At 33.0% G+C, this 25840-nt stretch overlaps 1 protein-coding gene across 1 annotated transcript; it reads right to left on the bottom strand.

Moving 5' to 3' along the window:
• Window positions 1-3049: 3049 nt before the first annotated feature.
• Window positions 3050-24207, bottom strand: LOC149418091 (uncharacterized). Its single transcript, XM_089639321.1, has 6 exons — window positions 24040-24207; window positions 6937-7105; window positions 6092-6187; window positions 5757-5878; window positions 4613-4864; window positions 3050-4164 (listed from the first exon to the last, which is right to left on the bottom strand). Exons 1-6 carry the CDS (start codon window positions 24092-24094, stop codon window positions 3983-3985), a joined length of 876 nt encoding a protein of 291 aa, XP_089495447.1. The 5' UTR covers window positions 24095-24207; the 3' UTR covers window positions 3050-3982.
• Between the last annotated feature and the right edge of the window lie 1633 nt (window positions 24208-25840).

Here is a 25840-nt window from a genome sequence, read left to right as displayed (position 1 = left end):
GGGGTAAAGTGCACTAACTTCGGGAGGTGATTCTACATGATGGTAGAAGTAAAAATACAAAAAACTTTTTTTCCCATACTAAAATATTTTTCCATAGAAGAATATTTATTTGCCCATACAAAAAATTCAACATTTTTACCTTAAAACTATCTTCAAATGTTGGAATTTCGAAAAAAGTTATCTACCCCTCAAATTAGTGCACTTTACCCCCGGACACCCGGTATTCCCCACCTTTTTTTAAATGACCTATCTAGTCATTGGAGGGGCCCATCACTTTCCCAAGGACTGTATAAGGAAACTGATTGTTTACCTCCTTCGCAGTACACACCAATTTGTTAGATGCTCATATTAAAACTGATTGTTTACCTCCTTCGCAGTACACACCAATTTGTTACATGCTCATATTAAATTATTATGAATGACTCTAGACCAGTGTTTCCCAGCCTTCTTTATGCCATGCCCCACCGTAGTCTTTTTAAAAGTCAGATGCCCCACTGAAATGTTGTTTAATTAAACAGCAGGTAAATTTTCAAATCATATTGTAATATGTTTGTAAACATATTAACCCCTAATGAAATTAAATAAAACCTATTCTAATAGATATACTATAACTGAAATTATTACAAAACACAAATTAAATGTAATTAAGTAGAATAAAACACAATTGAGAATCAAAATTTAGTAGGTACAACCACACACATAATATCACGCCTAATTCATTATTAAATTCAGTTACACTTGCTACAAAGAAATTTTATGTCCGGATCTAATCTAATCCAATCGATTTCGTTTTTTAGTGAGTAAATCGCTTATGGCGCTAAAACCACATTCCACCAAATAAGATGAGGGAAAGGGTAATAATAATTTTCTGGCATGCAAAGTAATATTAGAATATTTTGTGTTAGTTTCTTTGCAAATCCGTGATATTATTCCTTTTATATTAAATAAATTTGTAATTGAATCATCATTTTACATTTATGAAAGTTCCTCTTGATACAGTTGTTCATTTGAAATATCTACTAGCATTGGTTGTGTCAACCAAGCTGGAAAATTTATTTCCTTTAAATCAGCAGATGGTCGAAAATAACAAGTTCAGCACTATCAGTGACTTCAAATTTTTGGGCCCAGTACCAATACAGCATCTTCAGCTACATCCTGCACAGTTTCTGTGTTTTTAGATAATTATTGAAATTGTAACGGGTTTCATTCAATTTTAAGTACAATTTGGCGTATATTTCAATTTTGTACATCTCAGGCATTTTTTTGTACGACCGATGAGTATTCCCCTTTATATGTGGAATGCCTACGTATCTCAATTCGGAAGCGTGGTGCCCCACCTCTGAGGTGTTATGCCCCACCGGTGGGGCGTACGCCCCACCATGGGAATCACTGCTCTAGACCCTCCAGTGTCCCTGCATACAGTGTCTGGTCGAACATATACATATATATATATATATATATATATATATATATACACTCAATAACAAATATACAGTACATAAAAAATAAACACAATTTTAAATAATTTATCCTCATAATTGCCGGATTTAAACTAAACAAAAATATCTCTATATAGTCAGACGAATTGTACACAATCGAACACAGACGACAGGTGAGGTAAGAATTGTTTCTGTTTTTCCAGTACACGTTTTTAATGAAAGGTGCCTCGAGAAACTAGCACCAATAATCTCTCTAATAACTGCCCATAGTCAGGAGATTAGCACCTGTAAACGGATGACGTTTGCCACACGAGAATTGATAATGCTAATAACAGTTCGACTCTTGTCAGCTTTTGTGTTTTTGTCTTCTATACCACGTTCAGGGTATCTACCACGGTCGATCGATAAAGGAATTATCGATAATTTCGAAACCTTGTCATCGTTCCTGAGCACGACTGGAGATCGCTAACGTACAAACGACAGTACCCGTTGAATGAATTTAGATCACTTAGTTGTTGTGAAGTGTTCTTTGGCGAACTGCAATTAAGCTCGGAAACGATGACAAGTAACCTACAAATATCGATAAAACCATTATCGTTCGACCGTGCTAGCTACCCAGTGCTTAATTTCCTTAAAAGTAACATCTGTACAAAATACTTGAAATTTCGTTGCCCCTTAGGTTTATCTGCGAAGAGTCAATCGAATTTCAGATAACTATTTTTTAAAGTACCTATATTATCTTTTTTGTTGTTTGTTTTTGGGGTGTTATGCCGTGTTGCGCTAACTCCTTCTTTAGCCGACGTTTCGGACATCGTTGCAGTGTCCATCATCAGGGCAGATCCTGTAGATCCGAAGATCTACCAGGATCTACCGGATCTGCCCTGATGATGGACACTGCAACGATGTCCGAAACGTCGGCTAAAGAAGGAGTAAGCGCAACACGGCATAACACCCCAAAAACAAACAACAAAAATGCTTTTGGCCGTGAAAATCTAAAAACTTACCTACCTATATTATCATTTATCGTGGAATTCTTAGGTGGAACACACAAATGTTATATTATTCGTTACAATTTACTTATACAACTATTTGCAAAATCTCGTTATGTAGAAACTGATAATGTTTTTTTCCGTTTAATTTAGAAAAGACTGATTTTGTTTGAAGACTCCATGCTTAACCAAGAAGGTGGTACCAATATGGGCAAGAAGTTATTGAGATTTTATTTATTATTATGTACTTAATTTAAGAACCTGTAATGAAATATAATAATGCTATTTTAGTGTTTTCAAAATTAATCTCTGTATTGAATAATGTTTTTTTAATGAACCTAATTTTGTTTTTTTACTAGACTTTTTTATTTTTATTTTACATGGCAGCAGGATAGCATTTCAAACCTGTAGTTTATGTTATATTTGTATTTGAATAATATTTAAATCCATACCACATTACACATAAAAAAGTATATTTTATGTAATTAAAAAAAGTATCTTTTAATAAATATTTATTATTTTTTCATACATACATTATGATAAAAAGTATTTAATACTTATTTAAAAAATATATAAAAAACACAAAATTGTAAAATAATATGTTAAGTATGTAAATATTAATTTTTGGAAATTTGCACTGTGTAATATCATTGTAAATGTTTTTCTATGAAAATTATGTTGTCTGTAAAAAGTCAACAATTACGATATTGTTGTGGATTTTAAATAAATTATAAATTTTAATACAGACAAAAAAATCGGTCCTTATAAAAGTGAACGATTTATACTTATGAACGTTTTCTTAGTCTAGAGAAAATTCTATTTCGTTCAAAATTGATTTAAAAAATTTACCTTTTGATCTAACGAATTTTTGTTTTGTCAATGACTAGATTTGTTTTGTTTTCTAAACAAATTTTAAGTAGTATAGCAAAAACAGTAAAAAAACATAAAAATAAAAAAAAATTTAAATAAAAAAAAATAAACTAGCAAAACTAATTAAGGCGATTATTCACACAATCTGTTGATCGCAACCGAAGATATAAATGACAAAAAATAAATAATATTATTAAAAAAATGTTCAAGTACAAAAAGCCGCCAAAAAGTTAATTAATGTATGAAAAGACAACTGTAAAAAATATTAAATATATAGTTATTAATTATTACTTTAAATAGGAACTAAGTAAAATATATATTAAAATATTTATTTGAATGAATCCTAAAGATTTTTCATATCATTTTACCTACCAGGTAATACTCTGCAATAGTATATGTAGCAATCTTAGCATGAAATGTGTTTAGTAAAAATAAAACGCATCTAAGTACTTGCAAATAAGGATTAATTTGATACTCATTCAAATCAAAATTATCTTATATTACTGTTACAAAATATTAATGTATGAATATTTACCATTTAATTGCCTTATTTTACTGTACTATTGGAGGATACTTATTCTATAATTTGCATGTCGCAATTAAGGTTTAAATTTGACACTGATTTAAATTATAATTACATTTGTTTGCAGCTTTAAAACATGTCGCATTGAAATGCGTTTAAGATTAGCAGTTTAGTGCCCTGTTGCATGATACCATCGGAGGGACATTGCAAGAACAGGTGACGCATTCGTCTTGTCCCACAACGGAGTCTCCGATGTCCATTGTTTCATTTCCGTATTTGCATTTCATATCCGGGTTGGCGCTCTTGGTACTAGCTGTGGGCTCGATCTTGTCATCCTTTTCAACTGAAAATATGTAAATTGTTATGTGCGCAACAAGGTTTTCGGTCTGTGATATCAACATGTCCATTGTGGGCGAGATTGGTCAGAATTGTCGAGATATACCGAGCATAGTAAATAGAGAAGCATTTTTTTTAGATTACACCTTTATAACTCCTTCCAGAGAAGATGGGGCTAGTGTTGAGTTTGTGTTATAATGTATCAAAAATATTAAATTAATAAAAGAACAAAACAACAGTGGACCATACACGGAGCCTTGTGGTATTCTGTTTTTTGCATATTAATATTGTACTTCATCGGTTTGGTTGAAAAACGGAATTATGCAGTCAAAAAGTCTCATAATATACATAAACCTGATATTTTTGTGTACTCAGCAGTATGGATGTTGTTAACACTGAAAGCATGGTTTTTACGTGTGTAACTAAAATTGATCAATAACATCTAATTTACTTACGGCACTTCCAATCAATAGGGCAGCATTCCCTAGATTCCAGATAAACTGGAGCACATCTGGATCTGATCTCATCAGACCTGTACAGTTCCAAGCCACAGTTGATGGTTTGACACCAGGTTCCGTTGAGGGTACCATCAAACTCCTTAGTGCAAATGCATTCCTTGCAGGTCTTGTCTGGGTAGAACCTCTCGCCTTCCTTGTACTCCTTCGACTCCCATGTGCAGGTGCTTAGTGCTTTGATTTCAACGTCATCTGTACAGAAATAAAACTATTGATGAAATTATCTGAACCGATAAAGCTTTCTCGGATATTGGAGAAATTATTTCATAGAGCGTGTATCCACGACAGAGAATAGATAAGCTGACGATTTAAAGTTTCAAAGAGAACTGTCTACATCGGATGGGTAAGAGTCAAACAGAGAGAAAAGAGCAAAACAGGTGGCTGTGCATAGAGCGTGTATCCACGACAGAGAATAGATAAGCTGACGATTTAAAGTTTCAAAGAGAACTGTCTACATCGGATGGGTAAGAGTCAAACAGAGAGAAAAGAGCAAAACAGGTGGCTGTGTTAAGCGGGAATATCAACCTTATCGCCATCTACATAATGAATGTTATTGTTAGTGGCCCGATTCCAAACACGACGTGGTGCATCGATTAACAATGTTCCATTAAAAAAGCATACGAACGATAAATGTAAGGGTAGATTTTTTTTTTAAAGAACTTAATTCCCGGGTTCCGAATGTCCTGACAATACTTGAAAATCTCCTACTACGACGACAGTAAGCGGAAAATGTCGCTTGTGTTGTATGAAGGTCTTTCCCAGCCAAGGAATTGAACACACGACCCCTGGGTGGGACCCAAACGCGATGTCAACTCAGCGACCGACCGGTCATTTCCATGTTTCCGTGTTTTCTTTAGTAAAGCTGTTTATGTTTATTGAAGTTTCTTGTAGGTATAAAAAATACATGATATAAGGTTCACAAGATTCGGTAAAACTGGACACTTAAAGAAAGCTGATACCCAAGCTTGACGTCAGAATACCAATGTAGAGGATGAAAAAGATTTCATTAAATAAAATATTTTTATATGATGGGATATTAGAAACTAAGAGGATAAGTGCAAATAAATATGCGATTTTTCCTTACCACACACTTCGTTCTCGCTGCAGCAACTGTCCATTTTATATTGTTTTATGCAGTCAGATTTCTTTCCATCTTCAGAACCAAAGTTTTCTGGACATTCTACTGATGCACACGAGAAAGCACTCCTGGAATATACCAAAAAATCAAACAAATTGATTAATTAATCTAAACCACATAAAGGCAAAAGATAAGTTTTGCCAACCAATTCTGTAAGGGAAAAGATCGAATGTAGCAAGAAATGCGTCATCTGGTGTCCGGTAATTCAATTACGAGAACACATAATTTTTACTTTGTTTCAAACATGAATCTGATTAGCCGAGTATTGTGTTTTTACTTACTTTTCGTCATAGCTTTCAATACAGGAACATTCAACGGAGCATTTGTGATCGTTGACACTTTTTTCAATAGTTTGTCTCAGCTCATACTCCTTGCTCCTGAAAAATCAATAAAACAGAAATGATTTTATCTGGCAATTTAGGTAAGAAATGATAGGTACACTTTGGGGAGAAAGTGGCATCAAAACCACCAAACTGGAATCCCATTAAAGATTTTTTTCACTGCCATATTGTTTTCCTTGTATTATTTTGTTTAATATTGACATCTTGTTGTGCACATGTCTAGTGTGCTCGAAGTACATTTCAATTTTCCTTTATTGGCATCGTGTTGTGGACGTATCTAGTGTGCTCAAAGTACAGGTCAATTTACGAAAATATCCATTTACCGATTGTCTTTCTCAAACAGATAACCAGTCTCATTGTCCTGTCTGTGGAAAAAGATGGGCAAAGGGTAGAAAGGTCACGTAAAACACGTCATCAGTTTTATTTCAAATCAGGATAGATGACCAAAGGAGACTTCAGACTCTCTTCAAAGGACGTTCAGTTTATAAGAAGAATCAGACCCCGAACGGTCCAATAATCAATAATCTAATCAAATAAAGAACACTCAAATCAGCAGTAACAACCAATATCAACAATAATCGCCGCCGTTTGCAAACTTTACCGTCGTTGCTCGATGGCACTGACTTGATCACATGACACTTCAAAACCCTTCACGCGCCCAGGCATGTTGTCTAGTCGGCCTTCGAGAGGAAAATAATTATTTTTGCCATGTCTGCAAAAGTTCACAAATTCGGTTTCTTTTAAGTTGGCATTTGAAGTAGTTAAAGTTAGTAGAGTTGACTTACTTGTAGTAGCATTTCTTGGGGTTTGTGGCCTGCCTGGTGAAGGGGCAATCGTACCTCTCCACGCACCTCTGGTTCTTCTTGGAAAATATGGGTTTGCAGCCCAGCTCCGTGTAGTGGGCCAGTCCCATGTCACACTTCTGTTCCGCCATAGTCAAGGGTTTCTCGGTGGCTGCAAGAAGAATACCTTGTTATTAAAGTCTTCTCTTGAAAAGGGGGAGTGAATTTTAGGTGAAAGACCTTGCGGAAATAGAATAACAACGTAAGACGACACAAGACGAATAACGGGAGGTTTCAAATTAAAATTTGACCTCTCATCCCATTTGAATTTCGCCTCGATTGGATAAATATTTGGATCACGAAATACGTCCACGAGGCGTTTCTTTTGTTTTTTTATTCTATAGCTATGCTGTCTTACTCATAATACATAATACGCATGGATAAGAACGGGTTAGTAGAAAAAGTTACTCATAATCACGCGTATGCGTACTGCATACACCCGCGGTAATACGACAGTATTAGTAGTTAACAGATTTTTAAACCACCCGATTTAACAATCTGAATCATCGATCGGTCGCGCAATAAAAGGTAAACAAGCAGTAATACCCAATTGCAACACTATCATAGGAATATTTTTAATCGAAATATCGATTTAAAAAAGCAAATATGGAATGAATTACCAAATTGGCTGGATTTTGGATCAATTCAAAAAGACCGGGTCAATGACAGCACAAATGCCATCTGAGGAAACGCGAGGTTAGCAACAAAACGCTAAATGTGAAAATGACCGTATTTTTGAGGTTTGGAACAAAGTGGTGCAAGTCTAAAAAAATCTTGCATGAATATTATTATGAGTAAAGTTTTTAACCCGAGAAGTATCCGGCCCTCTTCACTGGATAGCTATACCAACTCTGCAGCGGCGTATTAGGGAATCTTTATAATTAAGACTGTGAAAGTATTAGTTAGGTATACGTTTGTTATGTGCCCTTGGAAAATAGAGCTTTAAAAACAAAACAAAACATATTTTAAAGTTTGAAAATACCTTGAATGTTAGAAAAGTTAAATATTTGCCAAGCACTAGGTACCTACGCATTAAAGTTAATTTGATTCCATTTTAAATATAAAAAATACTTTCTTTTTCTTTCTCTGAGTTATTGCAGATATAATTTTTAAGCGCGTATTATTATATGGATAAGATAGATAGATATAATGTTTTGATGAGAGGAAATAAAACTCAAACTTAATCACAATTAAAAGTATTTTTATTAACATTAAAATAAGGCATTGACTTTAAAACTTATCTAAAGTGAAGGATGAATCTGATGCATTTCGACAAGGCTCGAATTCACTTAAAAGCAGCCATTCAGTAACGCAGCCGATTTCTCTTTTTAGTTAGCAACGTTACAACAGCACTAAATCCACGTTCACACAAATACGACAATGGGAATGATAACAGAAATCGTAGTCACTCTTGAATTTAATTTGTATGTCTACGTTTGTTGTCAGTTCTATAAGTTGTTCTGAACTGCTGTGTCTTACTTAATTGAAAAACTAACTAACAAAGTTGCGAATAACCAGTTGAGTTATAAGGGAGTAAAACAAACTATTATTATTTAATTTTTCAAAATGAACAAACACATTGTGACTTGACATTTTAAATAAATGATACGAAAATACACTTTATTGATATATTTTATTGTCTACCGGTTTTGGTACCTCCGTACCATCATCAGGACTGTTATAAAAAATATGGTATTAAATACAGAAGTTCACATATTATGAAAAAAGAAAGAGACAGTATACTAGAGTGGGACAGTGCGTCAGTTGTGGGAGAGAGGTAATAATAATAATAAGAAGTAATGGGGAACATACATAGAATTGGGCGGACGGTTAAATTTAATTGGTTATTAGCATAGACATATGAATATTAGTAGACCTGCCCTAAGTGATTAAAAGCGTATTATCCCCACTCCCCATACCGGTTCCATTGGAGCCGGCTGTGCTCGCGTATGGCCTCAAGTGAAATTTGAAAACGTGACGTCATCATTCTTGTTCGAACTAGCGTCGAGCTATGGTCGAGGCATTTTATGAAATAACACGGCAAAATGTTCACTTGTGATATGAAAACTTGTAAAAATAGATGTGAAAAAGAGAATAAACCCAATTGTCGTATTACATTCCATATATAAGCATTATTTTACTTTATTTTAAGCATATTCATATCGTATAATATGGATCAGTTGTAGAAACATATACTATCACATCGAGAAACGTCTGGACGCGAAACACAAAGCTGGTTGGTTGCTGGGAAGTAAATTATGAACATTTATAAAAGTGTCTTAACTAAATACTTAAACGAAATATTCGACTCTGAAAATAGAAGAATTTTTTTGCCGAATTTGGAATTCGCAAATTTGTTCATAACGTGGCGAGTAATTTGCGCTCTCATGTAAAAATGTTTATTCATTCAAAAGCAGATTTTACTTTTAAGAACTAAATGGTGATATTATAATGCGAGATGCCTATTTACTGTCAGATTGATTTATTGACGAATCACAGTCAGCTTTACCCCCTTCGTTCTTCAACAGTTGATTTTACCCCTCGCCATTATCTTCTCGTTTATTAATTCCTATGTCTGTGGTTATTAGTTATTAATGATTTCAACCTTTGAATTTACCGATTTTTTTCCAAAGCTTCTAAATTATTTTGTCTTAAACTTATTCCATTTTTGTTTAGGACTTTAATTCCTGGATCACGGTTAAAAGTATGATCTTTATTAATTAAATGTTCCGCGAACTCTGACAAACCTGAACTAGTTAAGCATCTTAAGTGTTCTTTTGTTCTAATTTCTACATTACGCGATGTTTGTCCAATATAGAAGGCTGGACAATCATTACGACTAATTTTATAAATGCCCGAGTGGCTTAAAATATCCTCTTTGTCTTTAGCGATTATTAATTTTTTTCCTAAGTTAAAAGGTACCTTTTAGGTCCCTACCTATTATGTTTTTTTTCATCATATTTTTATTTGTCGTTTTTCTTATTTCTCTCTTGTATAACATGTAACATGGCAGACTGGGATTGCACTACCCTCCTAGTCCTGCTGGATTAAGAACATAAACAAATTATAATAATTCAGCTAGATTCCGTTGGATATAGATTTATAGATAGACTAGATTTTCTTTGAGCTTTATACCGCCCCCTGAAAGCCACTAGCGCCCACAAGGGGGCGTTATCGCTTACTTTGATAAAGATTATTCTGGAATGTGATAGGTGTTTAAATGTCAAGTTTACCGAGGGTCGAAACTATGGCAAGGAAGGTCAGTGAGGGATTACCTCGCACAAGGCCAGACAGCTCTGCTGTAGCCTGAATACCTGAAGCTTTGTCACGTGCGCTGGACTGACTGAACACAAGATAAGGTAGGCTAAAGAGCTTATAGATTTCCTAACATACATAATAGGTATATAATATGGAGACATGAATACTGAAGCCATACGTTACATGGATAATGATGTTACTTCCTAGACAATGCTGATTGAACACAGATAACTTTGGTATGATATAACCATGTAGAGCAGAATATCTCTTTTTTAAAGCAATAGAATGTGCACAGTTTATGCTGTCTGAAATTTCTAGGCGATCTGATCGGCGCTTGCAAGCTCGCTGTATCATTTTATCACGGGTTATGAAACTTTGAATTTCTAATTGTCTTACGAAATATAAAGTTCGCATTTTTAGCTTGTCATTCCTGTTGGAAACTACGAAGATTTATTTCCCATTATTTCTGGCTTTCACCATTCGAGGGTGTTCTTGGCCATCATTTAAAATTATGGAGAAATGAAAGGTGAATTTAGATATTAATTTAATTTAAATAGGCAAATTTCAAAATTATAATGAAAATTGGAGTCGAGTTCAGACTTAGAAGAGATGAGATGTTGAATGGAGGGGAGGCAATTTTAGATAAGGCTTGATAGAAGAGAGGATATTTGTTTAGAGAGGGACAACCAAAAAATATGTGATCTAAAGTTCCCATTTCTAGACCACAGAATGTACAATCTGGGGAGTCAACGACGTGAATTTTAAAAAGGTGGGAAGGAACGGAACAATGTCCGATCCTCATTCGAATGTGTGAAGAAGTTTATTTTTTGGAAAAATGGGGGAATTGCTGAAATCACGGTTTTGATGGGATTTTCCTTTGTATTGAGGCATAGCAGGCTCCCTTGGATTGACTAGCAATGTTCCAATACTCTGCCCAAACATTGCGGGATCTATCTTTGATGATGGAAAAAATGCGAGATAAGGGAATGTCGTTTACGAGGGTAACAACGGGGTTGGACGCTCCTTGTTTTGCCAAGGCATCCGCAATATCATTACCCATGATACCAACATGTCCAGGAATCCAAATCAGAGTTACAGTTTTACCAGAGCTATGAATGGAGGCTATCATCACTCGAAAACGGCATACAAAGTGATCATAGGATGAAGAAGAGAACTAGGAAGCTTTAAATAATCAGAATGTATTAACATTCAGTAAACATTGATGTATTAATCAGTATGTATTGGAAATTTAGGGTCGATGTGAGGAGTTGTACGGTTACTCAGTTGAGTTACCAGTGACGTCAATAAAAAATCAAAAATCTCACCGGAGACGTATATTTTAATTACGTTTTTTACTTCAAATTATGTCATTTTATAGGAATCACTGGTTAAAGTAAGTCATGTACGTCCCTTGACCCCCTTTATAAAATTGTCATTTTTCACTTATTTCAAAATACTCTAGTGTTAGACATGTTTATGGAAACGTGTTTTTTCTTCATTAATTTTCTACGCAGTTTTTGCACAAGTCCAAAGAGAATAATAAAGTTTAATTCTTTTGTCTGTCACCCGAGAGAATTTGACACAATTTCTAGGAATTAATTTAATATTATGTGCATACGTAATTGTATCAGTTATGAAATCAAATCTAATGCGTAGAAACACAATGCACTTGCTCCAGGGCCGATTTCAACAACATACAACAAAAATAATATTTTCGATTTGAAAATTAAAAAATATATTATTTATATTTTATTATAACACATTAATTATCCATATTTTGCAAATCGAATTTTCCTTCTCTATTTCTTTCTTTCGAAATAATAATAAAAATATGAATACTTTACAAGAAGTTTCTACCTCAATAAATTTCAGTACAATTTTGTGGAGGATGAAGTTTTATAATTTACAAGTTTCTCTACAGAAAAATGATGTGTTTAATTTCCTTTTCCAAATCTATTACATGTAAGTGTTTTATTTCAATCGGTTTTAAAATATAATTTCATGCATTATTTTTTTTCTTTTCGCTTCACACGTATATAGCTGTTAGCTGTGGCATACACTAATATGTACTTCGTCAAACGACTCGCAATAACTTTCTTCAAAATAGCTACATACGTTTACGTATGAAGCAAATAGTCAAAATGTAAGAAATTATTTGTGACCGATAATATTAGGGTAGACTGGGTACGATTGAAACAAGTTATGATTGAAACATCTCAACTTACTCGAAAACTATAATACCTAAGAGTGTGACGCAACAATCGAATCTCCGTCAGATCTGTTACATCTGTAGGTACCTATCACCAGTAGCCCTCCAGCCGGCGAGTGATACAGTCGTGCACAGGAGACATTATTGGATTTCGCGCTAAAAAGTAAGTAGTTACGAAATTTTTGTTTACGTTATAACTCATTTTACTCTCGCAGCTCGACGAAACTTTTTATCCCATTCTCTTCTTTATCTATTTTAGAGTATTTGTAATGCATTTGCGCGGCGTTTATGTCTATTTAAAGGGCTTATTTTAGACCTTAAAGTAGAAAATGCAGCGTGGGGATGTTTGAAACAACTCGTGTGGGGATGATTGCAACGTTTCAATCATGACCATGTTTCAACCGTCCACACGGAGAGAAAATTAAATAGTTATAATGAAAATTGATCAGAAATTGAAATCATTCTGTCTTCAGTAATCTTGAATACGGATGATGAAGTCGATCTCATTCGACCGTAGACAACCTCACTTAACCATATAATAATTATATATAAAGTTCATGTTCAGCGTTAATAGTATACATTGTCAATATTAGGACAAAAAGTTGACAACAGAGAAAAAAAATACATACGAACAGTAGGTAATATTTAAAGATTAGAGATTTATAATTATAAATCGAGTTTTCACACAGCCCGCCTCAATAGGCTAGCCTGTGTTGAGGCAGTCATTTTATAAGTTAATTTGAAATACATACGAACATACCTACACTTGTAAGGTTTATTCACTTAATACGATGGTTTCATTAATAATGTCGTATTTTGTCGGTAAAGGCCCTATCATTACTTTTATTCCAATTGTTTACGATATCCAACCTCATCGTGATGGGTAGGTACCTACTCTTGCAATTGTTTTCATTCAGTATTTCTGACGAGGATTTTTTTTTTAATTTTTCAGATGCCTAGAAAACGAATAAACGTCACAGACCGAAATACTAGAGACATGTTTTCATATCAGCAAGCATATGAAGAAACATTATCTGGAAGATCGTTGAGAAAGGCTGCAGCGATGTTTAATTTGGACCACGTCTCATTGGGAAGGTACAAAAAAAAGAGAGAAAGTGCACCAATAGATACATCTGTTGATTCCATAACCATGGGATACAATTCGGCGAAGAAAGTATTTTCCCCATCTCAAGAAACTGAGATTGCAAATTATGCAATAAAAACGGCAGACATTTATTTTGGACTGTCTAGAAAGGATTTAAGAAAACTGGCATTTGATTTGACCACACGGTACAACCTGACAAGGCCAAATTCATGGGACACAAATAGCATGGCCGGAATAGAATGGCTACGAGGATTTTTAGACCGCAATCCACAATTATCTGTAAAGTGTGCCCAAGCCACGAGTTTGGCACGAGCGACAAGTTTTAATCGACATAATGTTGATGAATTTTTCAAAAATTTAGCGAACGTTTTGGATAGATATAAATTTGAAGCAAAGGACATCTACAACGTAGATGAGACCGGTGTCACAACTGTTCAAAAACCAAATCGGATTGTAGCCAGAAGAGGAACTCGGCAAGTAGGTGCGGTAACGTCGGCCGAACGAGGAACTCTCGTAACTGTTACTGTAGCAGCAAACGCAATTGGCAACTCAATTCCGCCGATGTTTACATTCCCACGTATCAAATATCAAAGCCATTTCTTAAAAGATGGTCCGATTGGTAGTATCGGTACCGCGAACAAATCTGGATGGATGCAAGAAGAAGATTTTACCATATTTCTAAATCATTTTCAAAGGCACACCAATTCGTCTTTAGATCATAAAGTTCTTTTATTACTTGATAATCATTCATCGCATGTTTCTATAAATTGTATTAATTACTGTTATGCCAATGGTATAGTCATGCTCTCCTTTCCCCCGCATTGCAGTCACAAATTACAGCCATTGGATCGATCAGTGTTCGGACCATTTAAAAAAGCGGTGAATACAGCTTGTGATGGGTGGCTGAGAACAAATCCAGGAAAACCAATGACTATCTATGATATCCCAAGCATAGTGGCGACTGCTTTACCCCGGGCAATAACCCAAACTAACATTCAATCTGGGTTTAGATGTTCTGGAATTCATCCGTATAACAGAGACATATTCAGTGATTTAGATTTTGAACCCTCGTACGTCACGGACAGACCAAATCTAAATGTTTTAAGTAGTGCCGAAAGTGACCCAGTGGTAGTTCAAAACTCAGAGATTTCACGGCCACTTGAAACAGCTGTTCCACCTACTTTAATCTCAGTGATTTCGCAGCCAATTTCTGTAGGAATTGAAACAGTTGTTTCGTCCACTCAGAGAGGCTCGGTGACTCCAGAACCAAATGTTAGTACTGAATCAATAACATTTGTTACGTGTTCATTGAGAGGTTTGGTCAGTTTAACAAATAATACGCTGCCTTTACCTACAGCTTCTGATCCTCTTGAGATTAACACGATTTATTAACACGACCGAGTCTCTGATATCATCGTCACAAAATTATGTACATGAATTACCAGTCGATTTTATTTCCGAAAGCAATTATTGCAACTTGTCCGTGCCTTCAACAAGTAAAATGTTCATACCAGAAAGCGTGCGACCATTCCCAAAAGCGCTACCCAGGAAAACAACTACCAGAGGTTTGAAGAAGAGGAAATCCACTATTTACACAAACACTCCGGAAAAAGAATATATACGAACAGAAACCAAAGAAAATGAAAGAAAAAAAGGTGCTAACATGATAAAAAAGAACATGAAGAATACAGAGAGGAAGAAAAAGAATACTGAAACAACAGAAATATATCGAAATAACGCTTCGAGATCAGATAAACATACTTTATGTTTAGTATGTGGTGAAGACTATAATTCTAGTAAGTCCGGTGAAATTTGGGTCCAGTGTATGATTTGTGAACTTTGGGCTCATGAAAAGTGCACCAAACAAGAATTACAGTACACTTGTCATAATTGTGAATCTGACTAATTATTGATGGTGTGCCTTGTAATATGGACGGATAATTTTATAAATATATTTAATTGCGTAAGAGTAAGGAGTTTACCTAATATTTGATTACTCATCGTTTTATTAATGTTAATTTTTATAATGTACCTTAAGAAGTAGGTAGGTACCCCTTTGTTTTAGTGCCATTCTTTACACATAGGTGTTTTATTCGTATCATTCAAGTGTTCACTGAATTTTTTTGTAGGTAATAAGTCACAAGTAATTATAATGATACAGTACCAGATACTTACCTACTGATTGTTTACTTGTAATAGATACTATTTACTTATTTATGACCATTTTAATTTTTTTTCTTTTGTTGGCTAAGCCCTTTGTTTTAGTATCGTTCTTTACAGAAAGACGTTTTATTCGTATCATTTAAGTGTTTACTTACCTTTTTGTAATTGATAAGGGGTTTAAAAAAAGGGGTTTAATGTTACTTCCAGTGTTAAGTACCTGCCTACAATTTTTTTTCTTCTTTAAATAGATACCTAATATATACTTATTTATTAGATATTTATGGCCCCTTAACCGATTATTTAGAGTTTTGTTAGTTCTAGAATATTGCGATACTTTGTAATAATATGATCTCACATCACAAACCACAGATACAATTATTTTCTATTTTTGATTTCTTAATTGTTGAATTTTACATGGAGAAAATTCTGTCGAGTCAGAGGTAAAATCAACATTGTTATGATTGAAACAGTGTGATGATTGAAACAAGCACTTTTGTATGAAAGCAAAAAACTTATTTTTAATACCGTTCTATTCTGTTCCAGGAAAATATCGCTGGAAAACTATGTTGTTATGCCAAATGCTTATAGTTAGTTAACTAAGAGCACTAAAACACAAATAATAAATAATATATTTAAAGTTGTTTTATTTCAAGACATTTATGTTTCTAGTTTTTAAAATACTTGTGATATGTTTAATCACTATTCATGATCTCATTGAGTACTGTTTTTATAGTGAAAATGTTTAATATTTATTAAAATTACTCCAATTATTCCAAAGATATTTAGAGTGTTTCAATTATCCCCACATACTGTTTCAATCGTCCACACTATGGGGATAATTGAAACAGATTTCCCCATCGTCTTTAAGTGGTTATTGTAGCTTACCTGTACGAGTTGTGGCCATCCAATAAATTTAATTTGATAACTAGATAGATCATAGATCATCTAGTATAAACATCTTATCCATAAATACAAAAGAAATATTACTACACCTAGTTAAGGTAAAAGTGTTTCAACCATACCCGGTCTACCCTACATTCGTTTTGCTTTTTTCTAAATGCGCTCGTAAAAATTGCTTGGTGCTTGGAATCATTTCGGTATTTCAAACGGAAATAATAAAAATAATATCATTAAAGGGAATTGCTTAAATATTTATTTTCTAGTTGGGAGCGGCTTGGTGCGTTGTGCGGCCTAATCTGGACGTAGCCATTCGATAACCAGCAAAAAATATGCCAACAGTCGATTATTTATAACAATAACAACATACAAGGTAAAGCGATTTCACAAGGCGTCTTTCTGTCTTGAGCGAAAAATGTCTCCGCTCAGAAAATTGTGTTCCATTTTTATTTTTGAACGAAGTCCATTATTCGTTTTTTTCTATGATTATTCCATTAACAACATTCCCACAAGGTAATTTAATTGAACTGGAATAGGTGGTAGGTATAATTAATGTGAATTATGTACTGCCTGTATAATGTATGTAATTAAAAGACTTGTCAAAATTCGAACATTATGTGACGAAAAAAGCTAGAAAAATACTTTTTCCCTAGATTTTTAAAAAATATATATTTTACATAGATTTTGATAATACCCGTAATATTCAAGGTACGAAAAAAAACCCTAGAAATATGTCTAACATTCACAAAAGATTCAATGGAAAAATTTTCAAATAATGCTAATTTTATTTTTTGTAAAAATAAATTTTCAATTAATGGTAATTTTAGTTTTTGGAAAAATAAAATTTCAAATAATGTTAATTTTATTTTTTGGAAAAATAAATTATCAAATAATGTTAATTTTATTTTTTGGAAAAACATACACGATTAGAAAGTTTATGTGTTAATTGTAAGTTTGACATAAAATTAATATATAATTTTATTTTAAACACGTTTGAACAAATATTGCCCGAATTCCTTGACCGGCTCTATGACGCGAGCGGCTCACTCGAGTAACATGAACATGATTCGATTAACATAACATTATTTTCATACATGGTCAAATCCAAAAACTATGAACTCAAATACGGAACTAGGGTCATATTTGGCATTTGTGAATGAATCGTTAATATTATTTATTTAGTGCTTTTAATGGTAATGCTTTGCTGCTTATAATACTTAGTGCCATTTTTAGTAAAATATCACCTCGAGAGCGTTATTAGTTTTTAAGATACAATAGTTGTTATTAAACTTTTAGTTCATGTAACATTATTTCTCTTAGTTCATATTAGTAGTACACAATGTTATGTACATAAACGACTTACGACCAGGAGAGTAGTATATTTGTGAAGACGCCGGAAGGCGAAACATGTCGCCGAATGCGGCTAACATCGTCGAAAAATAGGAACCTAGATAAAAAGGAATGTACATAAAATAGAAACCTAGATAAAAAGGAAGCTAGATAAAAAGTTATTTTCAATCAAAAATTTATCCTGACATTGGTGTCGAAACATGTCAATTTTGACTAAATAGTGCTGTATATAAAGATAGTTTTTTTCTTTATATGACACCACAAAGTGAATTTGTAATTATTGAAGTAGTAAATTATTATATTAGCGACGCAATGATCCCTATTTCGATTACGATAATGATAACGTTAGAAAATTGCACTTACGATTAAGTTTACGACAACCTTGTCAAATAATACCTTAACAATTTTAATGCTATAAGGTTTCCGGTTACGTTAGCGATTGAAATATTTTTTAAATAATTTTAAAAGAGATCTGTTCTTTGTTGTTCGCAAAAAAACTCAATAAATGCCTTAACTATTCTATGATTACGTCTAAAAGGGATCCAAATGATAATCTAGTCTCCTTCAACGGAAGCAATCTTCCGAACAGGCCTTCCATTGATATGCTTGGTGTAACTATAAGTGACCAGCTCAGGTACGGGGGCTCCATCGAAGCTAGAGTAAAGTTGGCCTCTCAGAAGCTGGGCGTACTGTACAGGGCCCGCAGATACTTTAATAGTACACAACTGCTCACCCTGTACAAATCGCAAGTGCGCCCTACTGTCGAATTTGGCAGCCATCTCTGGTCTGGAGCCCCAAAATACCTGAAAAAAACCCTTGACTCTGTGCAGAAACGGGCGGTCCGTTTGATAGATTCCCCAATCTTAACAAACGGACTGCAATCTTTAGAGCACAGGCGTCAGGTAGGTATGCTGTCCTTGTTCTATCGGTATTACAATGGAAGATGCTCTGAGGAACTAGCGTCATTGATCCCTTCGGCACCGGTGCGTAGTCGGGATACACGCCAAACGCGCGCCCAACATTTGTACACAGTTGACACTTGTCACATTTAGGGCCTCCTGTGTGGAGTAAATATAAAAAAAAAAAAAAATGTTATACTTCATAAGACGAAAGATTAAATCGAATCAACTTTGTGTTTCTATCGCATAGAAAGTCTGTTTTCACTAATCTATGTATATATCATATATAGAATCTATGAATCTATGAGGTGGGATCTCAGCTTTTTCCTGCCTGAGAAAATTCTACATTTTTGTTATCAAAATTTTAAGTAAAATTCAAATAAAAAATGATTGCAGTGGGTTTTGAAAACGATTACAGTATCTTTACTAGTTCCAGAGACAGGTGGTACGTGATGTCATAGTTATGGTATCTTCTATCTTTTACGTTTTCATATTAGAGATACATAATAAAGTTTTCATAATAATGTTTTCATAATAATGTTTTCATAATAATGTTTTCATAATAATGTTTTCATTCTTTTGAGACGGAAGAAAAAGGACGATCGTCGATGACGTACATACGAGCACTCTCTGGGACTACTATGCTTATTATTCAATTTACCGATGGAATTTCAACATTTATAACAGTTACACGCAAACATTTACAAAGAGATTCTTGCTTGTATAGTAGTGTACAGTATCGTAAGACCAGTGCGGAGTATGAGGGCGTTACATATAGTTTGAACCACTAAAAGAGTGCACAAATACATTCAAAAGTGCGCTCTTTAAATTTATTTCCCAAAAAAAAATACAGAAGTAAAGAAAAATGAAAAACACAATAATATTATTATGTTGGTAAATATTTTTCACCATTATGGAGAGTTTTCTGAAGGCCATGATATCTCATCTTCAATTGAATTGTTCAATCATCCATACACCATACTCCATTAAATTAAAACTTTATTTGTTTTTTATGTTTATTTTTAAACATTTATTCGCTCTTGAGATGTCATTGTTTTTTACGAATAGTTTCTAAAACGATTTCTGCTTATTCGGGTCAACGATAAGTTATACGTAAACATTACCTTGATATTTAAACGTGATTAATTGTGAGATTCGCATGATTACACATTACAGTAGAGATATTTCTTTATTTACTGAATGTAAGTATTTGTGTAAGAAAAGGTTAAATAAATACCCACATAACTGTGGTTACAGCTTATAACACTTACGCCTAAGAGACTATATATTTATTTAACCCCCCGGGCCTCTGGGATATTCTGTCAGAAGGTCAGAGTATTTCCGCTTTGCAATTAAATACAAATAAATGGAATATTTCTGATCGGATCTGAAAACTAAAATCTATTTTTGAAAGATGATGTAATCGATTTCAAATTTTATTATTAGAAATAAATATTTAATTTTTGAAATATTAAAATTTTAACTTAAAAAAGTATAAAAATGGATCATCTTCCTTTTTTTAACAAAAATTAAAACACCTACACACATTTTGGTTTAAAAATGTATTATAAAAGTTATAACCACCTTAATTTTTGTCGTTTCATATGAAAATAATTTTCATAAAAGATAAACAAATTTTCGTAAATATTTTATTTTAAATTCAGGTTTGTTTTCTCTTTCTGATAATTGTTAAGATCGGTTCAATGGTAAATCAACAATTCAACACACATTTAAAAAGTGATATAAAGTCATTAGAAACGAAGATATTTTTTGTAAAACCTAACCTAACCGAACCTACTTAACCCAGTTAATAAAGTTTTTTTTCATCACTTTACATGACTTAATATAACTTTTTAAAGATGTGATGAATTATCATTTTGATTATTTATCCGGTCACCGTTAAGACCATATTTCTTACCACGACAGTAAGGGAGGCAACGATTTCTATGGCAACGATAACTATATGAGCCGTTCCCAAAAGCGAACAAATTATCCCGAGGTAGGCTTATAAGCATATAAGGTAAGTATTTCTAGTTATAATATATAGGTTTTTCGCAAAAAATGATAAACATATTCTGGCGAACAGGTTAAATAGGTCGAAGTCGTATAATGTGAATAATATTGGTAGACAATTGGTAAATCATGTCAATTCAAGGCCGCAGTGGCGGTTTTCTCTAAAGTGCGTTTGTGCGGCGAACCCCCATTAAAAAGATGAGATAATAAAACATCCTTGTTTTATAATAATATAAGCACATTATAGATAGCACGCTATTAAAATTTCGCCTTCAAAACCCGCGCCACCGAAAAATACGATACCCATTCCAAATTTGTGCGAGTTGAAATCCGCGCCAAACTCTTCATACAAAATAATCTTAGCCGGTACAGACCCTATGACGGTGATATATACAAAATTTGGTCTTTCTTTGCAAAAATAAGACAAATTGTGTGCGCCGAACACGCGTTATGATACCACGTGACCTCCGAACATTGACGAATGTAACCGAAGAAACCCGAGAACTTCGCGGCCGACGTTTAACCTTTGAACCATAGGGATGCAAGATAAGTGTTATTTTTTTATGTTATATTATGGTATTTAACTTTGTAGTCATTTTTGTACATATTTTGTTTTCTTGTTTCTGCATTTCTCCAACCGTTTGCTTATGGCATTTGTAAATCTACTACCTATTTTTAAATTTATTTCGTGCCACCTTTATTTGTTTTTTTTTTATGTTTTAAAATATCTATTATATATTCTACGAAATTATTCTTCTCTAAAAAACAATAATAATTAGCAATATACCTACATTGAGTGCTATAAAAACATTAAACAATTTAATTCCTATAAAACTTTTCTCATTATCTAATAATTGTGTCTAGGTAAAGTGATTTAAAAACAATAATATGTAGTTACCCCTCCCACTAACTTTATTTAAGTTGTGTGACTGCTACCGTATTCGACTATTTGACGAAGGACAACAGTAAGTAAATTTTAATTAGATTTGTTTATCTTCTCTTGAATTTCTGAACCCCCTGTTAAAAAGACCACGAACCGCCACTGTTCAAGGGTGATAATAAATCATTGATGTACTAACTTTAATACTTATATATAAATAATAATATATCAGACAATCGACGAAAAATTATCGAATTTTCAAAAATTAAAAAAGTTCTTCCAATTTCAAACAATTTATACGTTCTTTTTATCACTTATTCAAAAGAGAAACTCTATCTGAAATGGCTTCAGCTATTGTTAGAAGTAATTTAAAAACTAGGATCTCGAGTTTCATACATTTCATCACCGTTCCAATAATATAACTCAATATGAAGGGTGTCATAGGTCACATTTAGTCCCACTGGGTCCCGACACATGTTCCTGACCTTTATTATGCAAAATATTCTATTTGGTAAACAGACTAAACCATATTCTAGCTGTCTTGCAAAACCTCATACTGTCCCATTCAACATTTTACTCTCGTGAAAAAACGTGCCAAAACATGTGCAAATATTAACACTTTTACTGGTTGTGTAAATAAATAGAGATTTGTCCACTTATTTGCAAGGTAAGCCAGAATAACCTACATACATAACCAAATCTGATAAGAATACAAAAGATAATAAGAATAAATAAATTGATACGACAGATTACAATCAGGAGTTACATATCATGGATGGACCAATTACCTTGTTACAGAGTAAATTCATTACATGTCATGGATGGGCCAATTACCTTGTGACAGAGTAAATTCGTTACATGTCATGGATGGGCCAATTACCTTGTTACAGAGTAAATTCGTTACATGTCATGGATGGGCCAATTACCTTGTTACAGAGTAAATTCGTTACATGTCATGGATGGGCCAATTACCTTGTTACAGACTAAATTCATAACGAAAAATACTTGTTTTTATCGAGGCTAATAATCTGTCATAGAAATATTGAATATCTTCATTAGATGATGTTTCGTAATTAGATTGAAAATGTTTTTTTTAACTAATAAATTATTGGATAGATCACATTGACCCAATTCTAAAAACAATCTTATTTATTTCTTGTTTTTTTGTTCATTTATATTACGTAACTTTTTTACTTTTAAATTAATCAAACACCAGTACTTATATTCAAAATATATGTTACCAAACAAATTAAATATTGTGTTAAGTTTAATGATTGGAAACAAATCGAACAATGCATTTATTTTACGATTGTTTGCTTAAATTGCGGCTAGATTAAAATAACACTTAATTATTGGAGAAATATCCGAGCCTCTTAAATAATGTAAGGTAACATGATTATTGTAAGAACAAAACACAAAAAATTACAGAAATAATAATTCATTATAAAATATATTTTTATATTAAAAAATCTAAATAATAAAAAATAAAAAAAAAACAATATTCTATTTATACGTAAGAGTCCAAACAACTACTAACGATTGTAAATAATACTGTTAAGTATATCATTCTGATTGCAATTTTATCGGTAGTTAATAAATCAATTGTTATCGTGTATTTATAATGACATTTAATTTAATCAAGACTGTAATACTTAAAAAAAAAACCTACATATACTGCTGGAACCGCCAGTGTCTACAAACATGTTTTATTTCAGAAAAATTTAATCAATTCATCAACCGGTATATACATAATATTTATAAATCAAATTAATATTATAATAGTATTTTTGCTTAGAAAATCGCATTGTCTTTAAAAATGTTTGTGTATAAAATTATTTAGGAAAACCCTGTTTATGATGTACTAATTTACCTATGTAACAATATTATGCACAAATATAATGATGCACAATATTAATAATTATTTATATCACGTGTCTTTAATTAATTAAATAGTATAAAATAAAGTCGCTATCCGCAAACGTCTGTTTGTGCGCTTAGTTCTTCTAAACTACTCAAAGGATGTTGATAGGGTTTTACTATCATTTAGAGAATTTATTTCGGAAGGTTTATTTATAATAAATGTTTATTATACATACAAAAAGTAGGGAAAAGTCAGTGTTTTGTAAACAAGTCGTGAAAAAAAAATATTTTCGGGCGCACATTGAGATGCATCAAAATAACTTGCTAAGGAATTGTATATCTTGAAAAGGCCTACAGAAAATTCCGCTATGATATATGTCTATAATATAAACTATAATATAAACTGACTCACCGCTTGCAAATGTAAATCCCAATATACAGATCATCAACACACTTGGTAGAGCCATGATTACCGATTGTAATTTAAAACAGAATAGTTATAAACCGATTCACTCTGACTGTATTACCAACGTAGAGAGGCACAGATTCGACGTATCACCGTAGCAAGTCTTTTGTTACTACTGCCGGTCTAGGCACGTCCATTCGTTTATATACAGACGTGTTGATTGTGGCTGAAGTTAAAATATCGCATTTTCGCCTTGGGATACCATGCGAAATCATCGCTGACCGAAAATTATTATCAGCATACAGGTACAGGATCTAGAGTTATGAAGGTACCGCTTTGTTTACGTATGATTTGTTGTAACCATAAATCTATCACATTTCATAGATAAAGTAATGCTAGATGTGGAAATGGTAAAACGCAATTACAGAACAGAAATAACCATTTTGGCATTAATAGGTTTATTTTATTTATTTATTTAAATGCCATAAAATACATACATCGGATTATAAGCATACAGTGGTACACAGTAGAATATTAGTAATAAATTTCAGAACAAGTTATGTATACACAAAAATATGATTGCAAGTGATACAGTTGTTAATAGAAGTGCAGTGAGACAATACATAATTAAAAGAAATATCTACTAGTGTAGAAATAGTTGAATGAATAAAGGTTTGTATAAGACCTGACATAAATCGAGGTATGAGGTGTTAATGATAATAGATAGTAATTAATATAAAATAAATTCTAATAAGGTATAGAATGTTATAATAACAGGGAATATTTTATTTGAAAAAAGGCGATGCACTACGTTGTGTAATATTTTAAATTGAGCCGCTATCAATAACAACCCTTACGTAGATGGCGATAAGGTTTAAATTCCCGTTTAACACCATCCGCCTGTTTTGATTTATGCAAGAAAAAAACATGGACATAAAGTGCCTTTTATTTTATTTTGTGGATGTTCAGGCATAAATATTTAATTTTTTTCGATCCTTTTATAAATAACTTAATTTGCCACATTATGCAATAAAATCATAACCGAAAATGGGTTCGTAAGTAGGAGATTTTGAACTTTAAAGCAGTTTTCATAGGCCTTATACATTATTTTTTTCTGAGCTTATAAAAAGACTTATCTAAAAAAAACTCGATTATTTTAAAGACCAATATGTATTCTACTCCCAGTATTTAATTAAAGCATCTGAAACATTTCTAGGCGACCAAATTTACAAACCAAAAACACATGATTTTGCATTACTACGTATGGCATCGCCTTGATATGTATAAAAAAAGTTACTTGTTAACATGTATAATCTAGCAAAATATTATATTACAGTAATTAGTAGTGAGTTTATAGTTACCTTCAAAATTAATTCTACTTGGAATAGCTGGGCTAGTATCGCAATTTGGCTTTAATAATTCAGGGCTGTCATCGATTTAATGATACTTTGGGAAAAGAAATAATAATTTTAATAAAATAATACATATGATAGCCAATACTATAAGATATCTGGAGTACATAGTTTAGATGTAGTAAAATCTGATATAGGACCCGCGCAGAAGAATTTTATCATGCCTAACATTGATTATTGTGATTGAGGTATGTTATTATGGCCTTCTTATAACTATATTCCGTGCAGTTGAATACATCTACTACTTCTGAGAAAACATTGCCAACTGCATGCAATCTAGATATAAGGGAATATGATTTAAGATTTTCACGGCTAAAAGTATTTTTGTTATTTGTTTTTGGGGTGTTATGCCGTGTTGCGCTATCTCCTTCTTTAGCCAACGTTTCAGACAGCAT

The sequence above is a fragment of the Hesperophylax consimilis genome, chromosome 14 (assembly GCF_061612785.1).
Source record: "Hesperophylax consimilis isolate HC1 chromosome 14, BYU_Hcon_1.0, whole genome shotgun sequence".
In the NCBI taxonomy this organism is placed as follows: Eukaryota; Metazoa; Arthropoda; class Insecta; order Trichoptera; family Limnephilidae; genus Hesperophylax; species Hesperophylax consimilis.
Note: the sequence above shows the minus strand (reverse complement) of the source record. Positions and strands in the feature narration are given on the sequence as shown.

Coding starts and splice junctions, on each gene's coding strand:
- LOC149418091 (XM_089639321.1), bottom strand. CDS start 24,094: ATGGCTCTACCAAGTGTGTTGATGATCTGTATATTGGGATTTACATTT. Junction 5,879..6,091: donor ATTGAAAGCTATGACGAAAA/GTAAGTAAAAAC, acceptor GGTATATTCCAG/GAGTGCTTTCTCGTGTGCAT. Junction 4,865..5,756: donor CAGCGAGAACGAAGTGTGTG/GTAAGGAAAAAT, acceptor ATTTCTGTACAG/ATGACGTTGAAATCAAAGCA.